Source organism: Echinops telfairi, unplaced genomic scaffold (assembly GCF_000313985.2).
Source record: "Echinops telfairi isolate 266 unplaced genomic scaffold, ASM31398v2 ScPeMD7_18;HRSCAF=68, whole genome shotgun sequence".
Taxonomy (NCBI): Eukaryota; Metazoa; Chordata; class Mammalia; order Afrosoricida; family Tenrecidae; genus Echinops; species Echinops telfairi.
In genome coordinates, this window is record NW_022103915.1 from 34,388,255 (window position 1) to 34,412,729 (window position 24,475).

General features: G+C 43.2%; 1 protein-coding gene and 1 pseudogene across 1 annotated transcript in view; both read right to left on the reverse strand.

Moving 5' to 3' along the window:
- Nucleotides 1-1,746: 1,746 nt before the first annotated feature.
- PCNX1 (pecanex 1) overlaps nucleotides 1,747-24,475 on the reverse strand; it is a 175,652-nt gene continuing 152,923 nt past the window's right edge. Inside the window, exons 29-37 of the mRNA XM_045288192.1 lie at nucleotides 22,073-22,303; nucleotides 15,327-15,427; nucleotides 14,278-14,428; nucleotides 9,915-10,145; nucleotides 8,845-9,119; nucleotides 6,998-7,200; nucleotides 5,415-5,857; nucleotides 4,889-5,029; nucleotides 1,747-2,092 (exon numbers count right to left, since the gene is read on the reverse strand). Of these exons, the coding sequence (XP_045144127.1) occupies nucleotides 1,952-2,092; nucleotides 4,889-5,029; nucleotides 5,415-5,857; nucleotides 6,998-7,200; nucleotides 8,845-9,119; nucleotides 9,915-10,145; nucleotides 14,278-14,428; nucleotides 15,327-15,427; nucleotides 22,073-22,303 (1,917 nt within the window). The 3' untranslated portion in view covers nucleotides 1,747-1,951. The remainder of the gene's footprint in view (nucleotides 2,093-4,888; nucleotides 5,030-5,414; nucleotides 5,858-6,997; nucleotides 7,201-8,844; nucleotides 9,120-9,914; nucleotides 10,146-14,277; nucleotides 14,429-15,326; nucleotides 15,428-22,072; nucleotides 22,304-24,475) is intronic.
- LOC101658744 lies at nucleotides 3,584-4,354 on the reverse strand (annotated as a pseudogene).

Here is a 24,475-nt window from a genome sequence, read left to right on the forward strand (position 1 = left end):
CTTCTATATATAATATGTACACATTATATATATTCACATACATGTAAAGATACGTGTAAACACATATACACAAAGATATATATATATCTGTAAATATAAAATGTTCGGTTTCAGAGGAAAAAAGGGCATTAAACTTTAAGGGCATACTACAGATTTGCCAATCTGAGACAAATATAGATTTATGATCATGGCAGTATCAGGAAAATCCACTGTAAAATGGGTCGGTTTCAGAAGGCTGCGCAAAGGTGCAGTTGACCATTTGACAAATGTGCAGTTTCTAAACAGTGAAGTCGATAGGAAGTCAGTACTAGAGACCTTGTGTACCGAACCACAAAACTTAAAAATTAGAAGGAAAATGAGTAGGTTTCAGAATGGAAATGCAATAAGCGACTATAGATTAACAGTTGACCTGCTCAGTTTCCTTCTGCGAGTGTGCTACACTCTGAGAAGGACCGTCCGCACTTCTGGCACTGCCGGGAACCCCCTCGAGCCCGGCTGGCCAACACGCTGGGAGGAAAGGCAAGCGCCCCACCCCTTTTCCTTTCCCATCTGGCGGCGGAGAGAAGGCTGCTCTGAGAGGCTCGGGTGAAATGGACACCCTTCTCTGGAGTTTCACCAGTTAAGAAAAATATTCTTAAGGATCTTGAAAAAATGTTAATGTTGCAAATTAAAACCCAAGGTACTGTTCTCACCTAACCCAATTATAAACCGAATTTACCTATTTCCCTGAACACACATTTTGAAAACCAGTAAAATTTAAGTTATGAGACAACACATAAATTTCAATTTCACAGTTATAAATATTTGAAATTACAACCTCACACTATAAATTACAGGAAACAGAAAAATTTAAGCAGTAGAAAAAAGAAAAGGGAAATCATAGGTGAAGTTATTGAAGAGGGAGAGACCAGTAAGATCGCACCATTTGGATAATTTTGTTTGAAAAAATGTTTCCCTCGATTAACTGAATTGCTTGTGAAAACTTCAGGAGCTAAGAGCTTTTACAACAAAAAGCAATCCTTTCTTTAACTTCACCTTTTCCTTCTTTGGCCTCAGCAGAGCCTGCCCACCGGGTGCAGAGCAGGGGAGCCCCTGGGGAGCACACGCCACACTGTGTCTGGGCGGGTCTGCCACGCAGGCAGAGGAGCAGACCAGCAGCATTGGCGGAAGGGACTCCTGGCCCCGGGACGTGTCAGCAGTGAAGCTGTGTCGTGCTCACTCCAAAGCACGTGTCTGTGACCTGGCACGAGTGCAGACCGCTAACAGGAGACTGAGCAGCACGGGCCCACCCCCTCTGTCTGGGTAAGGAAAGGGAAGGGGCTAATCCCAAAGGCCATTTGAATCATGGTATTTTATTTTTATATATAAATAAACGCTCTGAGCAATCTCAGACTTAGTGCATTGCGTAAAAAATTAGTGCAGTTTTTTTCTCCATTAAAGATTTTAGCGCTCAAGGTATAAGATATCTATGTCTGTTCATAGTCTTTTCATGGACATTTAACTTCTGTACTATATGTCACACTGAAGGTTTGCCCACCGGCTTTGAGAGTTAAGAAAATGGACGTCATGTTCTTATGACAAAACAATATGGCAAGTATTTTTGGCAAAGAAATTAGAAAAATATGAGATCATAGTTTAGAAATGAAGAGTTTGGTAGTTTAAAGCATAGGCAATGCATAGGAAACTTTTCTTAGGATGTATTTTAAACAGAACTTTATCCTTCATGCAAAATGTTTTCTCAGTAGCTAACTTAAAAAAATATTTCCGCTTTATTTGGAGATGGAGACAGGGACAGAAGTCAGGGTGAAGGAGAGGAGCTCCACCAGCCCCTCGGTGTTCAAGTCTCTCCCACACAGGGTCAGAGGGTGCCTACAGACAGCTTCTGCTCTCTCCTCTCTTCCCAACGTCTTGGAATTGAGGAGGCAAAGAAATGTAGTTGTAAAACACTGGTTCACACTTCAGCTCCAAGTTCTAGAACCCCAGTTTCAATTACAGTCACATATTTATCATCAATCTGGACCAGAAGTACGGTCTTGTCGATGTGGGATCTAGTACCTGGATCTCTGCTGCAAGGCACCCATCGGTGAATCACCTAGATTGAGAACAAAACCACACGTTAGTGGCAGAGACCTTTAATAAACTCGCAAACGCTTGCGCCACACTGGAGGTCGGCAGCACCCACAGGGAGCATCAATGCAGTTGACCCAGTACCACAGCACAGAGCTCTTTTCGTTCAAACTCATCGACAGTGTCAGCATCAACTACATCCTGGACACCATTCGACAGAGAAGCTGGGAGGAGGAGTTGTTGGGAGTGAAGCTGCAGAGCTGAGATGGATTAATACCTGTCACGTGTAGAAGAGAACAGAATCTTCAAGGTATGAAACCCAACGTCCACTCTAATAGCCTATGGGACTTCAGAATATATTCATCGTGGTCATTGAAAATGTAACACGAAAATAATTCTCTGCACTTTAGTTATGGGTTTGCTTGCCTTACAAAAGCCATTGTTTACATGGTAGAAAAAATATACATACATTTAAAATGAATATGCAAAAGAAATTCCTCATTGACTAATGTTTTTACTGTATAGATAGCAAAGGTTCTTCATGGAGATGGAGAAGGCAAATCTTGCTTATAATGACTCTAAAAAGATTTCTCTGAGAGAGCAAAGATTTGCTAGGTGCCTGTAAGAAGAAGCCCCTTGTCTGAGTACTTCCACGTGATTCCCATACTCGTCTCTCTTCACTCTTGTCACGGCCATCAAGTCGATTCCGACGCACAGCGCCTCGTAGGACAGAGCAGAGCTGCCCCGGAGGTTGGTCCCTGGGGCTGACTCTCCATTGTAGCAGAAAGCCTCGTCTTCCTGCCTGGGAGTGGCTGGTTTGATCTGCCGACGTTGTGGTTAGCACTCGACATGTACAACACAATGCCACTCTTCATTCTTATGCTGGATGAGTACCCACTGAGGGCCACATCTCTATCAGTATGTTTGATTTTCTGAGATGACAGGAAGGTTCTGTCCTGTCCAATGTGGTAGCCACATGTGACTGGCGTATCGAAGATAAGAACTGCAAATCTCACTTCAAGTTAAACTGCCACGGGGGAGCGGCTACCATGGGGGCAGCCGAGTTAGGGACGCAAATGCAGCCACCACGAATTCCTGGGGTTGATCAAAAGCCAGCCGTCTATGCATGCTAGCCCGTAAGACACTTGACTAGTTGCACATTTTTGCCTGTGGACACGTGTACTTGAGAATTCACGGGCACTCAATCGCCCTCTCTTCCAGGTGAACGAAGGGGAGGGCAGGTGAAATCAAGGGCGCTTTCACCAACTTGGTCTTTTGTAAAGTTTAATTGTGATTTGTGAAGAATATTTTTCCCTTTAATAAGTGGAATCAACTGGGGATAAGTGCTGTCTGATGGTGGAGGGGGGGGGGAGGAGGTGGCGGGGGAGCCTTGTACGCATCATGATAGGAAAAGGAACATGGGTTAGAGACGATGAGGAGGACCATGACTTGCCTTTTAGACACCCATCTATGTAGCTTAGTAATAATGAAACCAGGGTGATAGATACATAATGAAACAATAAAAACAGACGTTTTTGTTGCTGCTTATAGGAAGAACAAACTCGATAAATCAGATTTGATAATTAAATCTAAGTATGAAGGGCCTTCAAAAAGTTCGTGGAAAAAATAAAATGATAAAGTAATGCAATTTTTCAATCCCTCATTTTTTTTAACCAAAACTTTGAGGTATTTACTATAAAAAGTCAGGCTCATATATAAACTAATAGGTACTTCAAAATTCATCATACACTGACTTCATTTTTCCACTCGACCTTCTAGTAAATCTTTAGCTTCGTTGATTTTGACTGCTATGTACAGAGATCCTCCCTTACCAGGGTGATTTAAGAGCACAATTCATCAATGGCAATCTCTTTTTGCTTTATTGGCAGTAGGACTTACAACCACAATTCATGCCGCCTCCCGTTCTGTCATTGGGGTCATATCTGCCTTGATAATAACCACCACCGAAGGCGGATTTTGGTAGACTTTAAAAAACTTGTTTACTTGAGGCTCCATGTGCTTCATGGCTTGTGAAACATAACGACCTGCAAATCCTGCAGCAGCGATGGTCAGTGCAGCTGCCTGTACTGCCCAGCAGCAATGGTCAGTCCAGCCGCCACCACTGAGCTGGCCACGGCTTGGCCACCAAGGGCAGCTCATCCCAGCCCAGGGGCTGCTGTCACCCGCCCCATGCCTCTACAGGAAAGCGAGAGGGCTCAATCAACTTTCTGAAGCCCTGTCCTATCTATAAATGTAAGGGGTCCTGGTGGTGTAGTGATTCTGTGTTGGGCTGTGATCAGCAAGCCCGCAGTTTGAAACTACCAGCTGCTCCTCGGGAGAAAGACCGGGGCTTTGACTTCGGTCAAGAGTACCAGTCCCGGAAACCCACCGGAGCTGTTCTACCCTGTCCTATAGGGTTGCTATGAGTCAGCATCAACTCCCTGGCAGTTGAGTTTTTTGGGGGAGGTAGGTGGGTGGATAAAGAGCTTGGCTGCTAACCAAAGGGCTGGAGGTTGAAGCTCATCGGTGAAACATAAATGACTGTAAAGATTTACAGTCTTGGAAACCTATTAAGAGGCTGTTAGTTCTACTCTGTCCTCTGCGGTCACAACAGGTCCGAATCAGTTTGATGACAGAGGGTTTGGAGAATTCAACTTCCTATATTTGGCTTTAATTTTCAAATTACCTTTAATCTAGGTCTCCCTCATCTAAAAAACACCTGCATGGTTGTAGCTGTGGTTACTGACTCAGTGACACAGCCAAAACACACATCCAGGCACACAAGCCAGTCACACCGGTGTGGCTTCCTGAGAGAACTTACATGGCCTTCCATGCCTTCCTGAGGGCTCCAGTCTCTCCAACTGTTTCTCCCAGCTTTTAACCGAATCCCCTCGTCTGGCCACTGCAGCTCTTTCCTCTTGGACAGGTTGATCCCATCCAGAATTTGACTGGGATCCACAATCTACAGTGCAAACAAACATGGGTCATTCGCAACTCACTTTTCTTGATATTAAGGAATAACATAATCACGAGCGCCGTTTCTTTGTGTTTACTTCATAGGACTCAGTGTCTCAACTTTTCAAAGGGAAAAAGCCAAAATCCATCTGAAGAGCCGTTCCCTGAGTCCTTTCAGTCTCATGGCCGCAGGATGAGAACAAACTCCAGTGCTGCAAAACCTGCTTGCCTTCCCTGTTCAAGCTGGCAGAAACTCTTTATTTTAAACATTCAGTCTTCAGACTAAGTAACATTAAGTTGTGTCTTCATTAAAGTCCTTCATTAAGCAAACAAAAGAAGTGAAAACACAAATGGAGTCACAGAGCAGTACGGGCAGACTTGGGCTTACTCACTTGGACTCTGTAAATCACGTCCCCCTTTTTGGCATGCGAACTGGTGGCAGGACTTAAGCTGCTGCCTGGCTGTGCATCAGTGGCACTACTCTGACCTCCATCTGTCCCAAGAAAGCCCACGAGGGCATGGTGTTTGCAGGCTGGGATGCTCTGGCTGGAACTGCTGGAAGAAGGCAGGCCATGCTGCACACAGACCAGGCCACTCTGACTGCAGGGCTCCATCTGGTTCACCATGGAGAGGCGGGACTGGATGGAGGAGGGCAGGTTGCGAAGCGATAACTGGCTGGTGGAGGAGCGCCGGCAAGGCACGAAGCCCGTTGTGGACATCCGGAGAGAGGAGTGCCGACTGCTGTAGCAGTAGGAGGACTGGCTGGCGACCGAGGCCCGTGCAGGGGACTGTCTGAGCAGGCTTGACTGGACAGAGTGAGAGCTGTGGCTCATGCCTAGAGGAGGAGACACAACACGGACACACGGTCACTCAAAGGGGCTGGTTCCAAGGACCCCAAGACGGGCCCTCTCACACAGCTGCTCACTAAACTTAAAGAAGCAGGTATTTATACCTGAAACCTTTCCTCTCCCAGTAGACTTACAGTTCTGGAATTGAGTAATTTAACTATGTCTTGTTCTGTAATTCACTTAGAATAACCACTATCTACTTAAACTTCTGGCAACCTTTTAAAAATTTTCCCTTCTATGATACTGTTTTCGGTGAAAATGTTCACCACACGTTAAGTTCCGTATACAGCGTCAGAGTCACCGGCACACTTTGCACCGTGTGCTGACATTTTCCCTCGTCTCCTTCTCGGTGCGCTGCTTCCGGTCACCTGGTTCCAAGTCCGCTTTAAATCTCTAACACTTTAAAAGCCGTCCAGAAGTCTGCGTATGAACGTCTGCGTTTCCTGGTGTGGATTTTCATCTTACAGTGCTCCTTTGTTGAAGGTTTTTAAAATTCAAATTCTCAGCACAAGGAAATACAAGTGAAATAGTTTATAGCACACATTGGGATCCAAGTTTGGAATAAATCCTAAAATATCTTCCACAAAATTTTAAAAACAATGACAAGAATACCTCTTTTAAAACATCAAAAAAGAAGCCTCTCCTGGAAATGAATCAATTAAAAATGTTCACTGAGTCTCTATGTGTGCTGATAGACGATGAATAATAATTTTCACATCCACTAAGAAGTACTACTAAGTTTGAATTATCAGTTAATATTGAACAATGCAGGTTCTTCTGCATCATTTTTCAAATGGCTTGACAGGATTCTTTGGGTTTATAGTTAGGGTAAGTAGCACGAAGAGTAATCAGGCTACAAGATAACCAAATATCCAAACACATTGCCTTTAGGACAGAGTAGAACCGCTACTTTCTGAGACGGGAGCTGTTTGTGGGCGTAGAAGCCGTATCCTTCTGCAGGGCGGCTGGCGGTTTACAACTGCCGACCTGGCGGATCAAAGCCCAACAGTGAACCATTACGCCACCAAGGCTCCTCTAGGCTAAAAGAGTTATTAGATGATCACCATCAGTTATGTTGAAAACAAGCTAAGAGCTGGCATTAATGACACACTTTTCCTTCCTATTACCTAGTGCCGGAGGGTAAGCTGTGGCGGGTGGACGGAGGCCTGCTCCGGCTCCTTGCCCTGGATTGCCACCACTGCCTTGGGACACGTGGCTGTGGGGATCATTGGCAGCTGTGTTATGACTGGCGCAGGAAGTTCCACCTCCGGTCTCGGACTCTTCGATGTTGCCGCCGCTGTTACAGCCAGCTCCACAGCCTTTCCTCAGCCTAGGGACAAATCACAGAAGGGAGCGCGTTCTTCTCAAGGCCACTGCAAGATGGGTATTCTGTCCTTTGCTCAGCTACTATTACCTTTTGTACCCTGAAAATCTGTAAGGTCTTAAAAAAACCCGGAAGCACCCCAAACCTCATGTTTTCGAAGAACACTCCCTGTGCAATCACTGTCTCACTTCTTTCCCATCGACTCACTTCCCACACTCTAGCGCCTTTCCTCTATTGAAATAAACTTCCTGCCAATCACGTTGTTCCCGACTCGTCTCGAGCCTGCATGGGTTATGGAGGCTCTGCCAATCTTTACAGGAACAGACAGTCTCATCTTTCTCCTGCAGTGCAGCTAATGGGTTTGAACCACTGACCTTGTGGTCAGAAGCCCAACACTTACATAAAGAATACATATAACACAGTCGTACACTAAGATCACAGCTGAAAATGGAATTTTTGCCCATATCTGTTCAAAGACTGTGAAATACGCACCGGAAAACTGAATGTACGCTTATTGCAACTGTACCAGCATTGGAGAGAGATGCCGCAATCACTGTTCTTCCTCTGTAATTTTTAAAATTTCTGTGTAGGATGACCAGCTGACCCAGTTTCCCCTGGCTGGCCCCGTGTGGCCCTGAAAAGTCCCAGGTCCCTGAAAATCCCTGTCAACAAACCCCTGGTGTGTTCTGGGCACACAATGAGAGTTGGGTGCCCAAAATCTATGCTGTTTCCTTAGTGGGTGAGATCTTCAACTCCTCAAGTAATTCAGTAGGTTCTTGAAAAGAACGTTTTTTGAACAAGACCCTGGCTGATGTTCTTCCGTTTGAGAGGACTGGCCACAACGTGGGGCAATGTCACTCTCTGAGTGTGGAACTGAAACACACCTCTTGGCCAGAACGTACTGCTCTAACGGCCAGAGCGCCCTCCTTAGCTCTGCTAATTCTAAAACCATTCGGACTTTTCTCGTTTCTCCTAGTTTCTATTTTCAGGATCTGAGGAACTCTCAGGAAATAGAAACAATTCCATGTGGGTTTTCTTCGCCAGCCAACAAGCTGAAGTCTGCACCCCACCCCGGCACATCATAACACCCCGGCACATCATAACTTACTAGATGAAACGCACCGAAGGAATTCATGTGCAGACTGAAAAGACGATAGGGTTTTGTTGAGGGGAAAAAAATGAACACCAGAAGAGGCAGTGGGCTCTGCACCGCTGGCCAGGGGTCTCGGCAGGGCGGGAGAGCTCCCTCTGCTGCTGGAACACAGTGTTAAAACAAAGCAGCTGCTTCCACACGTTTCTATGGGTTGTCTCTCTTGCTCTGTTAGCTGGCCACGCATTCAGGCCAAAGAGTTAAGAGTGAACCATTCAGAGTTAGCTACTCATCATGATTTAAGTACAAGTTATAGTATTCTTTTGCCAGGTAGGAATCAAAATAAGAGTTAAAAAATAATAGACAAACAAGGACTATTTAAGATGCTACTAAATGTGGGCAATGTGGGCCCCATACAGAGTTGGGCATTAGATGTCGTTAGGCAGATTTTGAAGACAAAAATGCTCATGCTCTACTTCCTGAATTCAGACCTGATAGGTTCGCATTTGCTGTTAGGATATCACACCATTCCATCGGGAAATTGCTACCCTCTGGCTCACCTGTGCCAGGTGGACACTATGAAGTTCCTGATGTTTCTCAAGCTGATAGGCCCCCCAAGAATTTCTTTGAGCTGCTCATGGCTGTCGGAGTAAGACGTTGTCAAGGGCGAGACAAAGATTGGGTAGCCGATTGGCTGATCACAAGAGGAGTTGATCATGTTTCTCAGAGCTTGCTTTGCGTTTTGGATGCTCCCTCTCTCGGGGTTACGGTTCCGTAGGAAAACCAGCTCCTGCTGCTGCCCTGCCCAAAGACCGCGGACACACTCCTTGTTCACCTGAAAACAACCACACACGGGAAGACGCTTAACACAAAGGTCAAGAACAAAGTCCACAGAAACAGAAGAGCAGAAATGGGAGGGAGAAATATTCACTATGATAACCAACTATAAAAACCACAAGAGAAAAACCTAAGTGGGCCAGTCAGATTTGAATAGAAGCAACCAATATCCTTTGTCCCCGTCAGGCGATAATCACCCTTGCTCTGTCTTATAAAAATATCAAGTACAATGTTGGAGCCCACTTAGTTTACCAATTTCCAATCTCCCCTAAATTCTGTCACTGAGTTAAGAGAAGTGAAGGTAGCAAATATTTAGACTTAAGACGAGGTTGCTGACACTTAATAAATGGCACAGTGAAGTAAACCATTACCAACAAGCAAGTAATTAAAAATGAAAACTTAAGCTTCATAAAAGCTGAGATTTTAACACCACAACAAGCAGACAGGCAGACACGACAAGTGAGCCATTCACTACGAAGTACAAGCGCGGTCTTATTTTGCAACCTAACGATCAGCCCATCGCATGAGCAACACGCCACTGGCATTCTATGAAGAGATGTTGTCCGTATCTCTCATATAATGGTAGCACACTGCCACGAAGTTAGTCAAAGACTGCCAACTGGGCCAGGTGCAGAGCTTCTAAAGCTGTATGACACGTGAGGCAATGCAGAGGCGGGGTCACCTGTGAAATACATTAAGCACACAGAACTCAAACAAGCCAACTGAACCACCTTACAACCGCTTCTCAAAAGCTTGTGTCAAGTGGCCGGAGCGCCACTTCCCCAGAACGCACCTTGATGACTCGGAAGCTGAGGTGGCGCCTGTTGAGCATGACGATCTTATACTCATTGGTGCCCTCGTCCAGGACGTGCCGCAAGGCCAGCAAGGAGGGCGAGTTGGCAAGCACTGCACTCCGCCACGCGGGGTCCCCTTCGTGCGCGATGACGAGGTTTTGTTCATGAGACACGATGGCTTCATAGAGGACAGAAGGGTCATCATACTCATCTGGAGAAGTAAAATGATCCTAAACACAGAAATTAAGAAGATATGTACCAGTTTTAGGGAGTAGTGGGTGGTTTTTAGATCAATTTATATGGTACAATTAATTTTTAAAGAAACATATATATACATAGATGGAAATATCTGTGTGAACTTGGGGGGAGGAATTAGAAAAGACAGGCATCAAAAAATTGACAGTGATTACTTCTTGTGGGTAATTACTTCTTTTAAGCACTTTATTTTTCAATATTGTCAAATAAACAAGAAGAAATAACAATATAATGCTTCTCAGAGTGGGGAGGGAGGGGAAAATGAGGACCTAATGTCGGGGGTTTAAGTGCAGAGAAAACGTTTTGAGAATGAAGTACAAATGCGCTTTACACAATTGATGTGAGTTGTATGAGCCCCTAATAAAATGTTTTTTAAAAAAAAACCACTTTCAACAACTGGAAATGTACTTTAGCAGAATATGCAGATTCACAGGACATATTTTTCAGAGGTAAAGAAACACAGTCGTTAAGCAAACATTTACAAGCCACTAAGCACTGTGCTAAGGAACAAGAAAATAAGAGATTGATATGCTCCTGTCCTCAAAGAGAGCACAGATGCTCATTTGTAACTTGGCTTTGGATTGGTTTGGTTTATTTCACCTGTAGCAACCACGTGATTTCTAAAGGAGCCTAATAAGATAAACAAGAAGAAAAATATTTTACAATTTGATTATAAAAGGACAAGAAAGAGTGCACAGCAAAAAAGACAATTTACTTAATGTTTTTGAGCTTTTTGTTACTCTTTCTCTACAAGATGGAATTGAAACGCCTCTCTGGGTTGGGATGATATTATGATGTGATACGGTGGCACTTTATGTAATTGCAAACATGACACAGCAGCAGTGTCAACGACCGACACGTGTCAGCACAGACTACGCTGTGCTTCAGAAGGGCACATGCTTTAGATAGCACGCGGGAACTCTCACAACCAAGTGGCACAGGATGCTTCCGTGCAAATCCCATTAGGTTCAGATTGTATGGCAGTATGGGAAAGAGAAAACAGGCAACAAGGGAATGGAAAAGAAAGGAAAACACAGAATCACATACACCCGGAGCATTTGAAACACACCATTAAGATCATGTCTGAAAACAAAAAAAGACTGTTTGAAAAGCAAAAGGGTGATAGAAAGTTTACAGTTTTAGTTCTCTCAGATGCAGACTCTTTAAAAAAGATAAGTTTGATATTACCATACAATAAAATGCATCCATTTCAGGTAGGAAAATTGAATTAAAAGACAATGGCGTTTTTTGAAGTGCCTTTGTACAGTTAGAGGTATTTTGACAAATATGGATGTCTGTGTAACCACTGCCCGAGTCTAAATATAGAACATTTCCATCACTCCAAAAAATTCCTTCCTGCCTTTGGCATTCAATCACTATCCTCCTCCCCAAACAGCCACTGACCTACTTTGGCGCTATACATGAGTTCTGCTTGTTTTAAAATTCACATAAATAAATGCATAAAGCCAACCCAACATATCCAAGGGCTCCACGGTTACGAATGGAAAATATTTGAAACAATAATGCGAGTGTGGTCCAAGCAACCCCTCAAAGGCTGAGAAGAAGCATAAGAGCTATTTCCATAGCATTTACATGATGTTAAGTATTACAGATTCTAGAGATGCTTTCAAGTAGATGGAGGGACACCGTGCCTAAGTTATATGCAAATGCCACCCATTTTATATAAAGGACTTGAGCAGCCTCGGATTTTGGAATCTAGGGGTAGGTGGGGTGTGGTTGGTTCCAGAACCAATCTCCTGCAGACAGCAAGAGGAACCGTCACCCAGCTATTTTACTGTCTGGCTTCTTCTCTTCCTGTGCATGTTTGAGATTCACGTTGTGGCATGTAACAGTTGCTTTCTTTTAATTGCCGAGTAGTTGTCTATCATACAGATGTAGCAAAATGTGGATGTTCATCTGATGGCATCAGAGTTCTTGGCAGTTAGGGGTGGCGCTGCGTAAAGCTGCTTTGAACAGTAGTGTTCAAGTCTGCATGTGAACAAATGCTCTCGCTCCCTTGGGGAAACACCTGAGAAAGGAGCTGTGGGGTTGCCCGGTGAGTACACACAATAGCTTTTCTGTTTAGATTTAAACCTCTTGCTCACTTCTCTCGATTCTTCATGAGGACACTATGAACTGGGGATGACTGGCACTGATCTGTTTCTCTCCCAGGTCTGGGGGTTCCTCCCAGGCAGCCAGCTCAAAGTGCCACTCAGCAAGTGGATGCTCTTTGGAACTTTCCAGGTTAGTCAGTGTCCTCCTAGAGGGCATGTCAGAATACAGAGGGGCCTGTTCTTCAGGTTGCTTGTCTGCCTGTCTCCGCACTTCTCAGCCCCCCATGATTCCCAAGTTCCCGGTCCCACCTCCCTACTCTCCCCGTCTACCACTACGGCTGTGAGTCTGTCAGTGATGGGGCTGTGTGCTGTAGGTGCAGGGCCTAAAAACAAAGTGGAGACCTCCAGATACAGGCAATAACGCCACAGCCAGAGGAACTGGTAAGGAAACAGTCTTGGCAACAATAAGAAAGCAGACTTGCATGGAGTGATTACAGATAGAGACTTAAGGTTGGCAGCTACCACCACAGACTTTGAGCCTTAGACTAGCTGGAGGTAAAACATCTGTCATATTAATGTTTAGGATTAATTATAAGCTATCTGTCAGAGATGCTAGACGTGCCATTTAAAGAGAGTGATTTCTTATACAGCAGACATATAATTGGCACCTTTTAAAATATTCTGAAATTTTAGAAATATTTTATTCTGAAATCATTATCTCCTTTCAAATTCATTAAATCTTGCCTTGAGACTTTAGATTGACTTTGGGGATTCTATTTGATCCCAAATGAGTATTTTCCCTGTGATCCTCAAAAGTATTCAACTTTCCATAGCTTTTCAAATAATATAACTTTTATTACTAATGCTATTAAAGATGAGAATTTAATTAAATTCCATTATTTTATATTGTATTAAAACCACTTGAATATTAACTCATACTATATTTGGGAGTTAAAAAAAGATTAAACCAGATTTGAGCACACCCAATGCATTTTATTTTATTTATGTATTTTTTTTTTAAATTGTGCAAGATTTTATTTTACTTGGATCCACAATCAACCTGTGCCCGATCCAAGCCATGGTATTTTCTTTTTTTCTTTTTAATCATTTTATTAGGAGCTCATACAACTCATCACAATCCATGCATACATCAATTGTGTACAGCACATTTGTACATTCCCCTCATCATTCTCAAAACATCTGCTCTCCACTTAAGCCCCTGGCATCAGCTCCTCATTTTTACCCCTCCCTCCCTGCTTCCCGCTCCCTCATGAACCCTTGATAATTTATAAATTATTATTTTGCCATATAGCCAATGCATTTTAATGAGCCTTATTATGAGGTCTATATCATCAAATCCGGCAACTATTTTCAAGTAGAACGATTAGGCATTTTCTAGTGCCAGCATTTAACTTAGCAGTACATTCTTGACACGATCTAGGTTTTCAGAAATACATTTTGGGGCCTCATTTTAACTTTATTACTCTACTAGGATTATTTAACTAAAAGTAAATCTGTTAACTATTCTTTATTCTACAAAATAAGTTAAATGAAGCTTGTGATTTCACAACAGTAGTCTAATTTATAATACTCTTACTGCGCTTCATTTTGGGGCGGCTAGCATAAATGTAATGCAGATTACAATCACATGAGGATAAACCTACTGTCAGTGAGTCAATTCTGATTCATTTGAGAAGAGGAGAACTGTCCTATGAGGTTTCCCAGGCTGTAGATCCTTAAGGAAGCTGCCTGCCATATCTTCCTCCTGCGGACAGCTAGTGAGGTCGAACTGCCTGCTGGCCTTCCAGTTACCAGCTGAGCACTTAACCTTATTGACACCACTTCAAGCCTTCCTCAAGCTACTGCTCAAAGCAGTCACCCTCTAACATTTAAATTCAGTGTTAGAAACATAGGCTCAGGCTTCTAAGATTTCAGACTATTTTTCAGTTCAGATGATAATTATTTCTCCAAAAGTGTCTAAAAAACATATAACTTGAAGATCACATGAACAGGGATCGGTAAAACCCAATAATTAGAAATCTCAACTTCTTACCTGATGAAGTTTAATGGACATCCGGATCCCAGGAACTACCACTTTCCTTAGCAATTCCATGTCAGCAAAGATCCATTCATCTCGAATTGAAGAAATACGGAAATCTCCCTTAAACAGGGCATGCAATCCATAGAGGAATGATTCTAAATTACTGTTAAGATTGGAGATAAAGATTCACATATTTTGACAGTGAAAGGTCTCCCACTACATTCACCGATTCTTACAAGTGGTTGTGCTTCAGCCTAAACTAGAAGCCTCTGAAGAGCGGATTCCGGGAATTCATGCAGAACCCTGGGCTGCTCGATGAGGGACCCTGGCAATGACCACTACAGCATGGAGTCCATGAAAGAAAAGCTGACGTGCTCGATGAGGGACCCTGGCAATGACCACTACAGCACGGAGTCCATGAAAGAAACGCTGACGTGCTCGATGAGGGACCCTGGCAATGAGCACTACAGCACGGAGTCCATGAAAGAAACGCTGAATGCTAGAAGTTAGCATCTAAAAAGGAGGGCCTACATGAAGTTATGTCGGTATTACAGAAAGAGACATAAAACACAGTGACTTCTGATTTCTTAATTCCTACGAATGCAAAATGTCAAGAAATTCAGTTTTTACTTTTAAGTCTCCAAATTTAGTAGTCATTTTTTAAATGTTCTAGACAAAGATTACGAGGGATTATGGAAAAATAAAAATACGTGAATTGTAAGATCAAATCTAAACAGGAGGCGATAAATATAAATTTATGGTGTGATTTTTTTTTTTACTGCTGTGCTTCTTAAACTGCCTTTAATCTATTCAACCTTCATCAACAGTCACCTACACATCTGTGTGAACTCTAAAAGCCAGTTCCTAAGCATCCATGCTCAGCAAAAAGATAAAAACTCAGATGTGTTCAGCACACAGATCTATACAAATAGCCACAATAAAGCAACTTTTACAATAAATTTGCATAGAATGCCTCTTGTGTAAGATGGTATCACAGCTAGCTTATGTGGCACATGGGATGTATACATTTTCTTCCTAAAAAACAGAAATGCTTCCCGTACCTCGACATGTGGTGGGATGCAGTTCCCAGAGCTCTCCGTCCCAGAACACAGAGTCCATAACAAAGTGTCACCAGGGATGAATCCTTGTCCACATCCAGTGGCTTAAGAAAAAAAGGAAATTCAGTATCAGAAACAGGGATAATTATTCAGAAGATGCCACTCAAAACTTCAGAGAAATAAACCAGAGCGCAATTTCTCTCTCTAAACCAAAGTTCCAAGGAAAATAAACAGTCTAAAATAAATTATGTATTGTATGAGGAGATTCTTTGGCATCTTTTAATAAAATCTAATACTTTATAACAAAGTGGGAACACAATTTTAAGAAAGTGACTATATTATAAAGTATTAGAATCTTAGCTAGAGACCCCAACACATTAACTGGTACACATCATTTGATAACTGATATATTATCCTTAGAACATAACAGTCCAAGAGTTATGTTTGCCTATAATCAGGCAAATAGATGGTTATTAGCAGATCTATCAGTAGATCAATAGCTAGAATGAAGAAAATCAAATGGATGTGTGTAGACTCTGGCTTTCCTTAATCTTCTCAAGGAACAGCGTATCTTGACAATTGAGGGAAATGGAAGAGCTCCCCTGCCTGCCCTTGGAAGGCTCACTGACAGTCACTGACCTGCAAGGGAACAATGGTTATCCTAAACACTAGATAAAAACCCGGCAGTACCTCAGCTCCCAGGAGAGGATCTAGGGCAGTGGCGATTGAAGCACAGCCCCAGGAACAGCGACTTTAGAATCTGGGGCTCCTTAGCACCAGAATTAGACCATCAAGACCTGGAGCTGAGGGCTGTTAATCCCCCTCTAGGGGTTTCTAATGCTCACTACAGCTACAAGAATCATTAACACAGGGTAATGATGAGCTTAATAATGCTAATTTTGCCAATGATATATAGAAAAAAAATGGAATTTTTCCAAGAAATTGTTGGAAACCCACCCACCACTGTATTATCTCTTTACAGTGTATAGCCTATTTTAATCAAGCAGACCCTTGGAATTAGGCTCCAGATTAGAAAACAGTATATCTATATCTATAGATATATCTATATAAAAGCTTTCATACTTGCTTAAGAAGTGGGTGTAGGCTGGGGTGGTGGTGAGAAGGGGAGCAGAGAGAGAAAGGGCACAACTTTCAAGTCACATAAACAAAAAATGCCAGAAATGATAAAATTATGGGCGGCTTGCCTTTTCTTCCCCTCCCCTGCCAACTTTCTGTAATGAAAATGTACTGCTGTTGTGATGGGAATAAAATTTAAACTTAGTTCAGACCTCTGCTTCCTGTCAAAGAGACCAGATTTATCTTCCCACGGAAACAAAATCCTACACACAGCATACGAAATAACAAGTTGTAGACCAAAGCCGGTATCTACACTTCATCCTAGAGATGGGCTGGATAGGACAAAGGGTTTCAATTGCCAAGGGAGTGCTGGCTAATTTTCTTTCTGAAAGGGGGGCAGTAGTTCAAATAAATCTGGGGGCCAATGGCCCAGAGGGGTAGGGAACCTTTTCTACTAAGGGCCATGTGGATATTTATAACATCACTGCAGGGCACACAAAAGTGTCAACTTAAAAATTAGCCTGCTACTCTGGGCAAACATTTACTTCACTGCTGCCCTTTGTGTCGTGTCGTGTGTGATGTTAGCTAGTGTTGATTTCTTAGACCGTATATGGCCCTCAGGATGGCATTCCTCAGCCCTAGCCTGGAATTTCCATGCTGCATGCACCAATCCCAGGGGGAGTCTAGACGTTTCCGAGTTGGGAGAGCCGAGTCTGAGGAGGTCAAGGAAGGTAGAGCGGCCAAGGCAAAGTGCCAAAGAACAACAAGCTCCCTGAAGCAGACCCCAGAGATCTGCAGAAGGCCCCTGGTGAGTCTTCACCTGAGTAGAGATCAACATGCAGTGAGGACCCAAGCCTGGGCAAAGAGCCACTAAAAAGGAGCACATGGTGGCACTGTAAAACCCCAGGCGTGCCTACAGTACCAGCCACAAATGAAACAACTAACCTCCCAGCTACTGAGTTGATTGTGACTCACAGCAACCCTCTAGGGCAGAGCAGAACGGTCTCTGGGTTCTGAGGCTGTACATCTTTACAGAAGCGGAAAGCCTCAGCTTTCTTCTGTAGTGACTAGTGCAGTGGTTCTCAACCTGTGGGTCACGACCCCTTTGGGAGTCCAATGACCCTTTTACAGGGGTCGCCTAAGACCATCAGAAAACACATATTTACGATGGTCTTAGGAACCGAGACACCGCTCCTCTATTGTCTCCAGGTGGCTTCACCCACATGCAGATATGCCCACATACGAGTACCCAGCATGAAGACGGTTACCCATGTTACACCATGCTTCAAGACAAAAGTTCATTTATTTGTCATCAGAAATAAATATTTCACAATATATAATTATATACTGTTTTAGTGAGGAATTACTATGCTTTAATTATGTTCAATTGTAACAATGAAAATACATCCTGCATATCAGTTATTTACATTACGATTCATAACTAGCACAATGACAGTGATGAAGTAACAACAAAAATAATTTTATGGTTGGGGGGGGGTCACCACAACATGAGAAACTGTATGAAAGGGCCGCGGCATTAGGAAGGTTGAGAACCACTGCACTAGTGGGTTAGAACTACTGACTTTGAGGCTAGTAGCCCAATGCCTAACCTATTTCACCCCCTGGGGTCCTTAGATCTAGCCTGGGTCATGGTGGAAACTTAGCCCTAGACTAAAGGCTGCTCTGATCTTCGTTTCTAATTTGGCATTCCAATCCAGGTATTTTTATTGCAGCTATTCTAGGACCACTTTTAGAAAACTATGATTTCAATGTGTTCAGAAGATACATAAACATCTAGCTAGCAAATGGAGGGTGATTTCTTCCTAGGCACATACACACAGGCACCTCCACAGAGACACAGAATCTGTGACAGCCAGAAGACAGGTAAGGGAAAACCTGCCCGAGAAGGAAATTACAGACAGCTGAGAGGAAGGAGCCTTCTGGTGTAGCAGATCACACACTTGGCAGCTAACTGCTTTCAGTTTGAAATCACAATCCACTTCCAGGGAGAAGATGGAGGCGTTCTGCTCCTGTAAAGATACACAGCCTCTGGAACCCAAGGGGCAATTCTACCCTGTCCTACAGGGTCGCTATGAGGCAGAACTGACAAGACAGCAGCGAGAGTTTGGTTCTGAACTCTGGCAGACCGAGAGGGAGAAGTGCTAAGACAAGCCTGTGGAAGGTAGACAGCGTGCAAGGGCAGCAAAGACCAGATGACCCTGATGAGTTCTGACTAGCAGAGGTTTTGCTGTAATCAGAGGAGAAAAGGTGACTTTAAAGTTTCTGGGTAAAGGTGAGATTTCCATTTTGTGTAGAACTCTATTTGGGAAGAAAACGTTGGGAACAGGTTGAAATCAACTTTTTGACATTTAGGTAAAGGCACCAGAGCTTGGAGTCAGCAAGTCTTGCTGGTTTAATTAACTTTCCTAGGAAGAGGCTATTCTGGGAATGGTGACTCAGAGAAGGGAATGCAAGCTTCTCAGGAGGTAGGGACAATCATGTTCAATTTAAAAGAAAGACCAGAATAGTTTCATAACATGATGAAAGTAATTGAAGTCACTGAATAAGAAAACAAACACCAAAATCCACTGTTATTGAGTCAATCCCAACTCATAGAACCTACTCTCTAGAATGTGCCTCAACAAGAAAACGACAAGTCCAGTTGGACACACTGGGTAGCGGACATGACATGAAGAGACACATCATGAAAGAAGGCATTTAGACAACCAATGGACACATGAATAAATGCTAGCGATCATTAGCTTTTCCAAACCCCATGCCCATCGCCACTGAGCCCAATTCAGACTCAGTGTGACACTGCAGAGCAGGGGTTCTCAACCTCCCTAATGCCGCAACCCTTTAATGCAATTCCTCATGTTGTGGTGACCGCCCCCAAACCAAAAAATTATTTTCCTTACTACTTCATAACTGTAAGTTTGCTACTGTCATGATTGGGTGACCCCTGTGAACGGGTCGTTGGACCCCCCAAAGGGGTCGTGACCCACAGGTTGAGGACCGCTGCTATATAGTGTTTCAAGGATGCAGATCTTGCAGAAACAGTCTCATCTTTTTCCCTTGGAGTAGCTGGTGGTTTAAACCATCCACCTTGGGGTTATCGGTCCAACACTTACCAGCAGAGATGCAAATTAAGGCAATAATGAGATGCCAGCCCACCCAACATGAATAGCCAAGTTCAGAAAAACAAAACAAAAACTACTGACGAGGGTGTGGTGAGCCAAGAGCCCTTAGACACCGGTGGGGGAGAGGAGGTGGAGGGGGGGAGGTGGATGTAAAATGGCAAAGGCACAGTGAGAAACCATAAGAGCCTTTTTGAAAGTCAGAAATCGAACTAAAAGGGGCTTCAGAAAGTTGAGTGAAAAATGGGGTGAAACATTAATAGAATTTTAGCATGAATTTTTGAAGCCCCCTTATAGCATATGACGCAGCAATCCCACAACCTCTCGTTATAGGTAACTATACTAAAGAAGTACGAGCCGTGCTAAGAACAGACAGCTGTGCATACATGTTCATCCCAGCACTACTCACAACAGCAAAAAGATGGTAAGCCCCCATGCCCACCAGTGGAAAAATGAGCTAACTAGCTATGGTACACCAGACACATGGTGCCACGTGAAAGAACCTGTTCAATGGCTACCAGGGATGGGTGAGGAAGGGAAGCTGAATCACTAATTAGAGGGTGGGCCTATATTCACTTGGGTGAAGGCAACACATACTACATTAGGGGGAGGGGAGGTCAGCAAAAAGTGATGAAGATAAAGGAAAAGAGATAAAGGCAAAAAAGATAAATACTACAAAATACATAATCCTTCAACAACAATAATCGCTAATTAAATGCATCGATAGAAGACATGAACGCTAAACAGCTGTGGGAAGGAAAGTACGACTATATTCATGGGGGGGAGAATATATATATATATAGGTTTGACAGGCTAGTTCTACATATATATATAGGTTTGACAGGCTAGTTCTACATAGTTTACCAAAATAAATTTTAATAAAATGTGCTCTCCAGCTCAGTACCAGAGCCCCGGTGGTGTAGTGGTTATGTGTTTGGTTGCAATCCACATGGTCAAGAGTAAGACTGGACTTCCAACTCCCGTAAGCAGTTACCGTCTCAGAAACCCACAGGGGGAGGAGACAAGCCAGTCAGGGTACGATGTAGCAACGATGAAACACAAAACTTTCCTCTAGTTCCTAAATGCTTCCTCCGCACCCTCCCACCCCGCTACTATCATGATCCCAATTCTACCTTACAAATCTGGCTAGACCAGAGGATGTACACTGGTACAGCTAGGACCTAGAAACACAGGGAATCCAGGACAGATGATTCCTTCAGGACCAGTGGTGTGAGTGGCGATACTGGGAGCTTAGAGGGTGAGTGGGGTGGAAAGGGAGAAGCCGGTTATAAGAATCTACAGATAACCTCCTCCCTGGGGGACGGACAACAGAAAAGTGGGTGAAGGGAGACGTCGGAAAGTGTAAGATATGACAAAACAATAATTTATAAATTATCAAGGGTTCATGAGGGAGGGGGGAACAGGGAGGGAAAGGAAAAAATGAGGACCCGATGCCAGGGGCTTAGGTGGAGAGCAAATGTTTTGAGGATGAGGGCAATGAATGTACAAATGTGCTTTACACAATTGATGTATGTATGAATTGTGGTAAGAGTTGTATGAGCCCCTAATAAAATGATTAAAAAGAAACCCACAGGGGTCACTATGAGCCAGCACTGACTCAATGACAGTTTGTTTGTGTTTGTTCAGTAAATATTGTTCTGCTGCCAGTATAAAAGTTCAAAGGTCAGTGTTCAGAATGGAACTGCAAGAACGCTCCCTTTCTTACTGATGAAGCAGAGACACAAGTCTGATATAATTGGGTAGCTCACTGCTACTACGTCGATTCCAACTCGAAGCGACCCTACAGGGCAGGGTAGAACTGCCCTGTGGGTTTCCAAGATGGTAACTCTTTAGGGAGTAGACAGTCTTCTTTCTTCCAAAGAGCAGTTGGTGAAGTAGCTGCCAAAAACCCCAAACAGAACAGGAAACAAATCCAGTGCTTATTGAGTCCATTCTGACTCATACCGTCCCTATAGGACAGGCTACAACTGCCCCTGTGGGTTAAAGGAAGACATACATTAAACTGCTAAATCTAAAGGTCAGTATATATATCCCACACCATGTTAACAAGTACTGGTTGCCAAGGGGACCCATATGGACCAGTGGCACCAAGTAAACCCAAGTATGCTGAGGGCTAGTGGTTCTATGGGATGCGATGGTGCGACAGCTGCGACCTGGAGGCTGGTGGTTCAAACCTACCAGTCACTCCATGAGAAAAGAATTCTGGCGAGCTCCTCGAGACATGGGGAAAAGATAGATTTTTTTCCCTGGGGGGTGGGGGGTGGGAGTGGTAGTAGGCCAACTTGAATACTGAGCTTTGGACACTGAAAGGGAAAGAAGGTTGCTTTCTGAAGTTTGTTCTCGGCAGAATTCGTTGGTTTGGTCCAACCATAATGAACCAGATGGTCACAAAGCACAAAGCATGCAAAAACTGACTAAATTATAAATGACAGAGATATTCCTTCCAGCTCTGGAAGCAACAACAACAACAAAATGTGGATTCAAAGGTGTGTAAGTGGAATAAACTACCCTTACCTTTGCTCTTCGGGAGGAACAATACTCTATCCAGTTGAGGTAAATCACACAGAAACTCTCCCTGGAAATGCCTGCGAGGCGATGGTCATAGTCTTCATCAATGTTTGGGTTAAATGTCGGGTCCACGTCGACATAATTTTGATCTGCACAGAGTCTCAGTCCTTCTTGCATGGTCTCGTTTGCTAGCCACTCCTCTAACTTCGAGGAGGTTGTGACGTAATAAATGATACCCTGATGTGGAGAAGGTATTTAAAAATTAAGGTTAAGCCACAATTCTACCTCTTCAGTAAAATAAATCTAGAGTGTTCTACTGACAGGAGAGCTCAAAAATATTTCATTCTAGCTCAAGACTGCATGTGTATATTTTAAGAATGTTATACTACTCTGTCTTAGGCCCTCCTACATAAAAAACCACAACAGCAAGAGAACCTTTCATACTTTAATATCGGAGCTTTAAGTTTAGCACAGCAACTTCAAAATAATGCCTAGTTTCTCGATTTTTTATCTTGTGGATTTTGATTGTTTTATGTGATTTGAAAAGCTCTATCCTATGTTTAAGAAATTCCTCAGAGCAAGCTGTTAAACCATCTTGTGATGCAGGGTAGAAAGCTAGCTAATGATAACTACATACATGTTCAGAACTAGAGACAGAAACCGCCATATACACACATTCACACACATCAAATACGTTATAAAATCAATCTCCTCAGCTTCATGGGGTTGGGTTCAACCAACCATTAAACAGAAGCCCTGGGGTTTGGGCGTGAATAGGGTGTTATATAGATGTAACGACATAGATATGGGACATCCAGACCTGGGTCATTAAAACTTAGCACACAGTCCTCTTGAAAATATTGACTTTACTGAAAAACCACAGTATAATTATTTCTGTAAAATTTTAGCAAACTAACTCCTTAGAACAGTTGTGCAATTGGGATCAACCTTGGCTGCTTGCTTTTGAACTTTAACTTTATGGAGTTGTTAGTTGTCATCGACTTGGCTCTGATTCTTAGTGACCTTATGAAAAACCAGAACAAAACATCTCGCCCAGTCCTGTACCATCGTCATGATTCCATCTGGGCTGCTAACTGTAAGGTCAGCAGTTCAAAACCAACAGCTGTCCCATAGGAGAAAGATGAGGTTTTCTGCTCTGTACATTTACAGTTTTAGAAACTCACAGGTCAATTCTACTCTGTCCTGTAAGGTCGCTATGAGTCAGTATTGACTCGATGGCAGCGAGTTTGATTTTGTGACGTTTCCAACCTGAGGAGCTCACCTTCCAACATCACGTGGGACACTGTGCTACTGTGATTCATTTCGTCTGCATGGGTTAGTTTTCGGAAGTAGACTGTTAGACCTTTAATCTTCATCTGTCTAAATTGGGGAGCACTGATGAAAGCAGTGCACCTAGTCTTGCCAGTATTTGAAATCCTGGTGAAACAGCATCATGGCAATATGCTCGGGGCCACAGTGAGCAGAGGAGCGGTAAGAGGTAACGTGTAAGCCCTTGGTATGTCCTGCCTGATTTAGAGTGTCTCAGTTTCTCTGGGGACCTTGGATCATGCCAAATCGTCTGTGTTAACAGTAAGACTTACGGTGGTGGGTGTCTAAGTATATCAACTTCACGTCAACTCGTGATGGACTGGAGACTTAAGGCCAGCCATGTCTATGTCATCATGTCTGTGACTGAGCCCCACCAGCTGAGTCTGGACAAGGAGGCTTGTGTGAGCTCTCCGCTTGTCCTGGAGAATTAAGTGCTGTCTGCACAAATCCACTGGGAGAGGACGATGGGAGCGCTGAGCTTTGGTATCTCTTGGGCATATCCCTAAGAGTCCCTTGCTCTGCCTGATGTTTATCTGAATTCTTTTGCTGTAAGAAATTGTAACTGTGAGCATAGTAGCTTTGGGTTCTAGGAGACTTTTTAGAGCAGTGGTTCTCAACCTTCCTAATGCTGTGGCCCTTTAATACAGTCCTCATGTTGTGGTGACCCCCCAACCATAAAATTATTTTCGTTGCTACTTCATAACTGCCATTTTTCTACTGTTATGAATCAATGTAAATAACTGATATGCAGGATGTATTTTCATTGTTACAAATTGAACATAATTAAAGCATAGTGATTCATCACAAAACAGTATATAATTATATATTGTGAAATATTTCTTTCTTTCTTTTTTTTTTTTTGGTCTTTTTAAAAATTTATTTCAAAGTCATTTTTTTTCCTCTATACAAAACCCCTAGACTTTCTGACTTGTCTATAACCCCTTCTCATAATGAATTCATCTCCGGTTTTGTATTTCCCTCTCTATTCTTTTTTTTTTTTTTAAATCATTTTATTGGGAACTCGTAAAACTCTTATCACAATCCATGCATGCATCCACTGTGTCAAGTACATTTGTACAT